At 35.8% G+C, this 9,178-nt stretch overlaps 1 protein-coding gene across 1 annotated transcript; it reads left to right on the top strand.

The window, feature by feature from the left end:
• Positions 1-4,124: 4,124 nt before the first annotated feature.
• Positions 4,125-5,033, top strand: LOC117790862 (E3 ubiquitin-protein ligase PPP1R11). Its single transcript, XM_034630472.1, has one exon. The coding sequence runs from the start codon at positions 4,356-4,358 to the stop codon at positions 4,899-4,901; it is 546 nt and encodes a 181-aa protein (XP_034486363.1). The 5' UTR covers positions 4,125-4,355; the 3' UTR covers positions 4,902-5,033.
• The last annotated feature ends 4,145 nt before the right edge of the window (positions 5,034-9,178 follow it).

Below are 9,178 nucleotides of genomic sequence, written 5' to 3' on the forward strand. Positions count from 1 at the left end.
AGCTTGAATATATGACAAACACACACACACACACACACTCACACTGTCACACACCCACTTTCACACTAACACACTAGTATATTTATGTTTAAGTTATGTGTGTGCAAAAAAGCCTTTCGGCTAATAAATGTCTATGTCTGTGTATTATGCCAGTTTTTGGGCTGATTAATAATACTTAATAATACTTAACAAACAGTGGAAACTTCTTAAAGAATTTATGCAAATCTTTCAATTTAAATATGAAGTCTTTAACAACTTTAAATGCTAGCTAAATGTGCCTGAATTCATTATTTTCAAACTTCTAATTAAATTAAAATTCCAGTCATTCAAGTTCTATAAAAAAAAATGCTTTTATTTGCTGGGTATAATTTTAAACTCTTTATTATCTGATTATTCGCTTAATTATTTTCACACATTTCATAAATATCAGGCAATAATTAAGAAATTAATTTCAGATATTGATTATTTCAATAATTATGTTCTAATTTGTTTTTGAAGTCACAAATGTATTCCTCATTGCGAATTGAAATATTTACTTTGTAAACTAAAATGCTTTGTCTTTGTCAGAGACCGTAACATATTAAAGTTGTATTTAAGCAATAAATCATGCGTAAATCTATTGACAGTCTGTAACAATTTGCTTAAATCATTATTATAATTTTCTATAATTTTTTTATTTATGAAAGACCAAAACGAATATTTAAAAAACTCCTATATAATTTTTTACGATAAATGTGAATATATATTTTATTGGCCTTCAGTCGTTGGTGCAAGTGCTACAAATGCCAGCAAATAGTTTTCCGTTCCGATTCGCTTTTCACAATGGAAACGGAATGGACAAACAGGCATTTGAAATGGAAAATGGAGGGAGAGAGAGAGAGAGAGAGAGGAATTGGACTATGAGGATTGAGGAGCTGCTGCCTTTATCAATTTTATCTGTGGAATATTTCCGAAACATTTGCCATTATATTTGCATTAGTGGCCGAAGCTCTTCCTTTTCCCGTTGGTTAACTGTATGCTCTCTCTGTTCTGTATTTGCTGGCGGCATTTGAATCCTCCTACACACAGGACGACGACACGCCAGTTCGACGCCAATGAAAAGGAAAATGTGGCCTGCTTGCTGAATAAAAAAAAAAAAAAAAAAAAAAGAAATGAAGGGAAATGAAATGGTGGGCCAAAAGGAAAGCCCAGACTAAGGAACTACTGCGCGTACTATGTTCACTCGACGCTTTTATTTTTTTTTTGGTCTATTCCCAGGCGGAAACTGCTTATCACACATTTCCACACAGCCACGCAAATTCACACAAGTGCGGCAAACGAAATACAATACAAAAATTGCAAAAAATAAAGAGAAAAAGAAATGAACAAAATATAAAAGAAGAAAGAAAGTTACGTTGTCGGAGTGTGGCAATGGGGGAGGTAAAGTAATAGCGCACAAAGAATGATGCGTAGACATGATTTCCGTGCGGTTGATTTCCCGCATTGCCACAGTACCTCAACTTGCCCCCTGCCACTTCCCTCTACCACACTCTTTTGAGGCTTTTGCTTGCAGCAAAACTATTTGCTTGGGGATTTAGTTTCTAGTACCTTTCTCGTGCGTATACGTAATATCTTATCTACATGTATTTGCGGGCCTCAAGTGCCCGCTGCAGTCGTCCTCTTCGTCCTCTTTGCCGGCATCTAAGCTGGCAGCTGCCTGAAGTAGCATGTAATTCATCTTATTCCCCAAAGGCAACTCCAGTCTGGGTCTCTGTGTCGGAGGAAGGAAGAAACCCAACTGCGGACATAGAATTTCTGGCTGGTCTGTCTGCTGAATCACTGTGAGCGAGTGAGCGAGTGAGAGACAGAGGGACCAAGTCGAAGGCGTTGCTGTCGTCGCGCTGAGCGTTGTCCTCCATTGGGACATAAATGGCATTTGGCACAGCTCAGCTCAGCTCAGCTCCAGTTGGGCGCAGGAAGACGAGGCACGCGCCTCATTACGTTGAGTCGTTACGTGTCGAGTTCGAGTTCGAGTTTGAGTTCTTGTTGCCATTTACTCTGTTACCTCTCTTACCTAACCCCCCCTTCCCCGCCCTTCCCCGCCCTTCAGCTGCTGCTTTAGTTTTGTCCACATAAAATGCGTAATGAATTTTAGATTTCCTCTCAATGGCTGAGTAAGAAGTTATGGCCCACAGACTCATCAGGCTCAATAGCCATGGCTCATAGACGTAGACACCTTTTTGCCGGACCTTTAACAAGTTTATAGTCACGTTATGAGCAGCAAAACGTTTACGCCCATGGCCTGCAAATAGTTTGTAATGTATTTCGAGATGAGTACATCCCTTGATGGCGACATGAACTTCGTACTTAATTCAAGACTTTTTCGTATCTTAAGTCTATATCATACAATTCATACAACTTCAAGATCCCTCGTTCTTCTTAAATAATTTTCAAGATCGCAGCTAAATACTTTGTAAGAGCTTATCTTTTTCAAAAGTCCATTGAAAGCTCTTAGGCTGTAAAAAGTATTTTAAATTCTCCATTTCAGACAAAAGTTAAAGTCTTAAAACTTATTCACTTAAATGCAACACTTTTATAAAGATTGTTATTAAAATAGATTCTACACTGAGAAAAAAGCACCAACTTCTAAAATCAAGAATATTCATCTTAAAAATGTTGTTCTTAAAATAAGATTATATTAAGACCAAATTACTAAAACTAAGATTATTAATCTAAAAAATCGTAAAATCTTAACATAAGAATACAAATCTTAAATTGTTAGGAAAGTATAAATATGTACTCAACCAAGTGATTAGATAAACCGCTTCAGTGAAGAAGAAGAAAAAAAAAAATTATAAATATAAAAAATTATTTTTCCGTTTTTTATTTTAATTTTAAAAACATTAATTCTTAAAATAAGAGCCTGGTCTTAATTGAAATATTCTGAAAACCAAGATGTGTTCTCTTAATTTAAGAATTCTATGTTCCCGACGCATTTTTTAGACCAAAAATCTTTGTTCTGAGACCAAAATCTTGATTTTAGAAAATTTATTTTTATCAGTGTAATTAAGTTGATAAAACCAAAAGTAATTACACAATAAATTCTAATTGCGAAGATAATACCAAAAGTAATTACGCAAAAAATTTTTAAAAATATTTAAAACAAGATTTTAAGTCGAGTATTTATTAACTTTTGCAAATTGCAGACAATTTGTTATGCTGGAAATGGAACTAAATGCCGTAGTTGATCCCCTTGTCCAAGTTTGGCACGGCAGCCACACTCTATCATGTAAAATTCACCCCAATTATAAGCGACAAAATACAAAAGTGCAGCAACTGAAAACTGAAAAACCAAAAAAGTTGAGATCCGTAAACCGAAACCCGTAACCCGAAAGCCGAAACTTAACTGCAGTGGGAATAATTTTTCATTCAGGGTCGTTGGCACACTCTCAGGGTCTCAGGGGTGTTGGGGTGGCTGTGGCTTCTTTTTATTACCACCTCAAACCCGAAAACTCCGCCGGATGCCAATGGAGCAAATGCAAACATAATTTTTCTTGCTCCTAATACCAGATAAATGCAGACAAGAAGTAGAATATATGCAGTAAAGCGACATCAGCCAACAAAAAAAAAGAATGGAGAGAAAATGATAAACGAAAAAAGCAAATAGTTGGAAAAGGAACAAACCTTAAAAAGTGCTTGCCGAAAGTTCCTTAACCCCTAGTGGCCACCCCTACCCCTCAGCGTCATTTTATTATTTTCAACATTTATTTGCAACGCGTAAATAAAATAAAAAATGCGGAAAAACGAAACCTGAATCGAAAAAAAGCAAGTGCAAAATGGAAATGGAAATGGAAAATGATTCTTTCCCTCTCTCTCTCTCTCAATAATAAAGCAAAACTGCAGTTGGGTTAAGCGCAAAAGTGGGAGTGGCAGTCAAATGCATTTTCGGCAAACATTGGCCAAAAGGTGGGCGTGGCAAACAGCGCCGCCAGCCGCTGGCTGCCGCCCAACTGACGTAAATCGTGCGCAAGTTTTTGGCAGCCAAATGACTGCGGCTAAGCTTCTTGGCAAAGGTCAGCAAACTGGGCGAACTGCAGACAATCTAACCACAGTCCCTTCTCACTCTTTCTCTCTCACTCTCTCTCTCACTCTCTGTCTCTCTCTCAGTTGCCTTTTGTTTGGCAGCCATGTGAATTCTGCCTTCAGTTTGGAGATAAACAAATAACATCCAAATTTCAATCGCCTCACAACGAACTCGAATCCATATTTCGATTCCTGACTTTCAAACCGAAAGGTCAACACCAGATTGTGTTTGTATACGTGTGTGCAACATTTCGTGGCCAAATCTTTGACAAGTCTCCGACAAATCTTGCAGTATGGAAGAGCAAACACCGCCACCGATCGCCATGGAGAGGGATAGTGCGACTATTATAGTCAATGAACCAGAAGTTGCATCGGGCACATCCGGCAATGTCAGCGATGTGACGGACGATAGACCCGGAGTTTCCGGTGTCCATCTGCTGCTGATGGTCCTCGACTCGGATCGCCATGTGAGCTTCCACGAGGATGTTATCGACAACGAGGGCATGAATCGCCGCAAGTCCAAATGCTGTTGCATTTACCGCAAGCCGCAGGTCTTCGGCGAAAGCTCCTCGTCCTCGGATGATGAGTGTGAGCATTGCTGTGGCCATCCCGAGGTCCGTCTACGCAATCGCTTGAGGAAGCAACAGCAGGCAACGATTTCCCAATGCGGCTGCCACAGGTGTCACCACAGCCAGCAGCCCGTCCAGGCAGCCGTCCAGGAACCCATTCGGGATGCACATCCGCAGCCCACTGAGTTGGCCGGCGACTCTGGAAACATTAAGCCCAAATCTGAAACACCTTCGCTCGTCTCGGCATCCTCCCAATCTCTGCAGCCTTGAAAATGATGCCATCAATCCCAAATTGACGCATCTGTTGATTAAGCTCATGTCCCTTTCAATAGTCTGTTTTTTTGTTTTTTATTTTGGTAATTCTATAAAATTGTTTAGTTATCTTTTCTTACAACTATCGTACTTGCTTTTAACTGCTGATTGATCTTCATAGAATTGACTAGCCATTGAGAGATCGTGGAATAAAATAACACTGCAATATATCAAATATATGTATTCATACCCGACCCGAAACAAATATTGGTTCCAAAGAAAGGAACCCAGATCTAGAGACTACATTTTTTTTTTTAAGAAATCTATTAATTTTTAATGCAGAATGAATTTAGAGGCCAAACCATGATTAAAATGACATTCCGTTTGAAAATCGGATAAGTTTTGATAGAGTTATGAAAGTTTGAAGTTGGTCAGACCTTCAACCTAGTAACTTTACATGTCAAATTTGTTGTCCAATTTGACATGATTTTTTACAAAAAAATGAAAGGTCTCAGAATCAAGTTTAAAGTGTTGTTTTATAGTAATTACGATATAAGGAGTTGATTAAAAGTGAAAACTTGAGATTTAAAATTTTGAATTTTCAAAATTTCAAAGGGGGGACCCTTAGGATCGAAATCAATATCTGCTAGAATCTAGAGGAAAATATTTGTTTTTAAGAATTTAATAAAATTTAAATGCAAAATGAATTAAAATGCCAAATAATGATTAAAATGACATTCCGCTTAAAAATCGGTTCAGTTTTGATCAAGTTATGACAGTTTGAAGTTGGTCAGACCTTTGACCTAGCAACTTTACATGTCAAATTTTTTGTCCAATTTGACATGATTTTTTACAAAAAAATGAAAGATCTCAAAATCAAATTTAAAGTGTTGTTTTATACTAATTACGATATAAGGAGTTGATTAAAAGTGAAAACTTGAGATTTAAAATTTTCAATTTTCGAAATTTCAAAGGGGGGACCCTTAGCATCGAAATCAATATCTGGTAGAATCTAGAGGAAAATATTTTTTTTTTAAGAATTAAATAAAATTTAAATGCAAAATGAATTAAAATGCCAAACCATGATTAAAATGACATTCCGCTTGAAAATCGGTTCAGTTTTGATCAAGTTATGACAGTTTGAAGTTGGTCAGACTGCGGATTTTGCCACTTTACAAGTCCAAATTTTTGTTCAATTTTACATGATTTTTTACAAAAAAATGAAAGGTCTCCGAATCAAGTTTAAAGTGTTGTTTTATACTAATTACGATATAAGGAGTTGATTAAAAGTGAAAACTTGAGATTTAAAATTTTGAATTTTCGAAATTTCAAAGGGGGGACCCTTAGCATCGAAATCAATATCTGGTAGAATCTAGAGGTAAATATTTTTTTCTTCAGAATTTAATAAAATTTAAATGCAAAATGAATTAAAATGCCAAATAATGATTAAAATGACATTCCGCTTAAAAATCGGTTCAGTTTTGATCAAGCTATGACAGTTTGAAGTTGGTCAGACTGCGGATTTTGCCACTTTACAAGTCCAAATTTTTGTTCAATTTTACATGATTTTTTACAAAAAAATGAAAGGTCTCCGAATCAAGTTTAAAGTGTTGTTTTATACTAATTACGATATAAGGAGTTGATTAAAAGTGAAAACTTGAGATTTAAAATTTTGAATTTTCAAAATTTCAAAGGGGGGACCCTTAGGATCGAAATCAATATCTGCTAGAATCTAGAGGAAAATATTTGTTTTTAAGAATTTAATAAAATTTAAATGCAAAATGAATTAAAATGACAAATAATGATTAAAATGACATTCCGCTTAAAAATCGGTTCAGTTTTGATCAAGTTATGACAGTTTGAAGTTGGTCAGACCTTTGACCTAGCAACTTTACATGTCAAATTTGTTGTCCAATTTGACATGATTTTTTACAAAAAAATGAAAGTTCGCAGAATCAAATTTAAAGTGTTGTTTTATACTAATTACGATATGAGGAGTCGATTAAAAGTGAAAACTTGAGATTTAAAATCTAGAATTTTCAAAATTCCAAAGGGGGGACCCTTAGCTTCGAAATCAATATCTAGTGTAATCAAGAGAAAAATATTTTTTTTAATGAATTTAATATAATTTTAATGCAGAATGAATTTAGAGGCCAAACCATGATTAAAATGACATTCCGCATGAAAATCGGATAAGTTTTGTTAGAGTTATGAAAGTTTGAAGTTGGTCAATCCTTTGACCTAGCAACTTTACATGTCAAATTTGTTGTCCAATTTGACATGATTTTTTACAAAATAATGAAAGGTCCCAGAATCAAATTTAAAGTGTTGTTTTATACTAATTACGATATAAGGAGTTGATTAAAAGTGAAAACTTGAGATTTAAAATCTTGAATTTTCGAAATTTCAAAGGGGGGACCATTGGCATCGAAATCAATATCTGGTAGAATCTAGAGGAAAATATTTTTTTTTAAGAATTTAATAAAATTTAAATGCAAAATGAATTAAAATGCCAAATAATGATTAAAATGACATTCCGCTTAAAAATCGGTTCAGTTTTGATTAAGTTATGACAGTTTGAAATTGGTCAGACTGCAGATTTTGCTACTTTACAAGTCCAAATTTTTGTTCAATTTTACATGATTTTTTACAAAAAAATGAAACGTCTCAGAATCAAATTTAAATTGTTATTTTTATATTAATTACGATATAAGGAGTCGATTAAAAGTAAAAACGTGAGATTTAAAATTTTTAATTTTCAAAATTCCAAAGGGGGGACCCTTAGCATCGAAATCGATGATTGTGGAAAAATATAAAAATTTTCAAATAAACAAAATTTAAATACAGAATTAATTTAGCGGCCAAATCATGATTAAAATGACATTCCGCATGAAAATCGGATAAGTTTTGACAAAGTTATGAATGTTTGAAGTTGGTCCGACTTTTGACCTAACAACTTTTCAAGTCAAAATTTTTGTTCAATTTAGCATGATTTTTTACAAAAAAATGAAAGGTCTTAGAATCAAGTTTAAAGTGTTGTTTTATACTAATAACGATATGAGAAGTCGATTAAAAGTGAAAACTTGAGATTTAAAATTTTTAATTTTCAAAATTCCAAAGGGGGGACCCTTAGCATCGAAATCGATGATGGTGGAAAAATATAAAAATTTTCAAATAAACAAAATGTAAATGCAGAATGAATTTAACGGCCAAACCATGATCAAAATGACATTCCGCTTGGAAATCGGTTCGATTTTGACAAAGTTATGGAAGTTAGATCTTTCGTTAGAAAAGGAACATACTTTTTAGCTAAATGCATTGTTCAGCGATCCCAAAAGTAGGCAATGCTTTGTTTTGTTAAGAGCTTAGAAGAGTTTCGTTTGTTGCATTTTGTGGAAACTTTGGGGTGATCTTTGTAGGTATTGGAGTCAAATCTATTAAAGGCTTTAACATTGTATTGTGTGCCTTTTAAAAAGCCTTTGACAAGGCCAATGTAAGCCACAAAAAAGTGGGCCAAACTCGCCACAGCCACAGCCACAGCCAAAGGCAGCACTACTTGGAGTGACAGAGAGAGCAATAGAGCCACAGCCGATACATGGCCGCCATTAGTCAACGCCATGCCACGCCCACTGTCCACGCGCCCTCTATTGATTGATTATGGTAACTGTCTGCGCGAACTTGTAAATAGATTAATGAACTGTTGCTGATGCACACACACAGACACACACAGACACACTGCTGCTGCTGCTGTCCTGTAGGTTGTGGCATGTGGCATGTGGAATCTCTACTGTCTGCTGCAGTTGATGTGCTGGCCCATCTCCTAGTCTCCTATTCCCCTATCCTCTCAGTCCGCCCAGTCCTGTGACGCTTTCGGGCTGCGCATTGGGAATTTCGCAACTGTCCTGGGGTTGTTTCAACTTTGACACGTGGCAGCTGCAAGTTGCCGTTACTCGCTGCTCGTTGCAATAGCAAAGTGGAGCCTAGACCGATTCAAATTATGCAATCGTGTGCATGAATATCCTTGCATATCCTTGCATGGCATGACACCAATTCGCAAAGACTGGAGCGAACAAAAAATGAGAAACAAAAATTGTAGAAAAATGGAACGAAACATTTTTTGTTGCTTCCGCACTCTCCTTTTCTCTCTTTTCTGACTTTCACATACCCTATGTTCATTGGTGATAGCACAACCGGGTATTATAAGTAATATATTTAAATTCTGGAGTATGCATTATCACAATAGAAATTCAGAAAAGTATTATTTTTAAATTGCGATGTATTTTAGGGAGTGCTGG

The sequence above is a fragment of the Drosophila innubila genome, chromosome X (assembly GCF_004354385.1).
Source record: "Drosophila innubila isolate TH190305 chromosome X, UK_Dinn_1.0, whole genome shotgun sequence".
Classification (NCBI taxonomy): domain Eukaryota; kingdom Metazoa; phylum Arthropoda; class Insecta; order Diptera; family Drosophilidae; genus Drosophila; species Drosophila innubila.

What these genes read in the sequence shown, in the direction of transcription:
- LOC117790862 (XM_034630472.1), top strand. Translation starts at nt 4,356, where the DNA reads ATGGAAGAGCAAACACCGCCACCGATCGCCATGGAGAGGGATAGTGCG.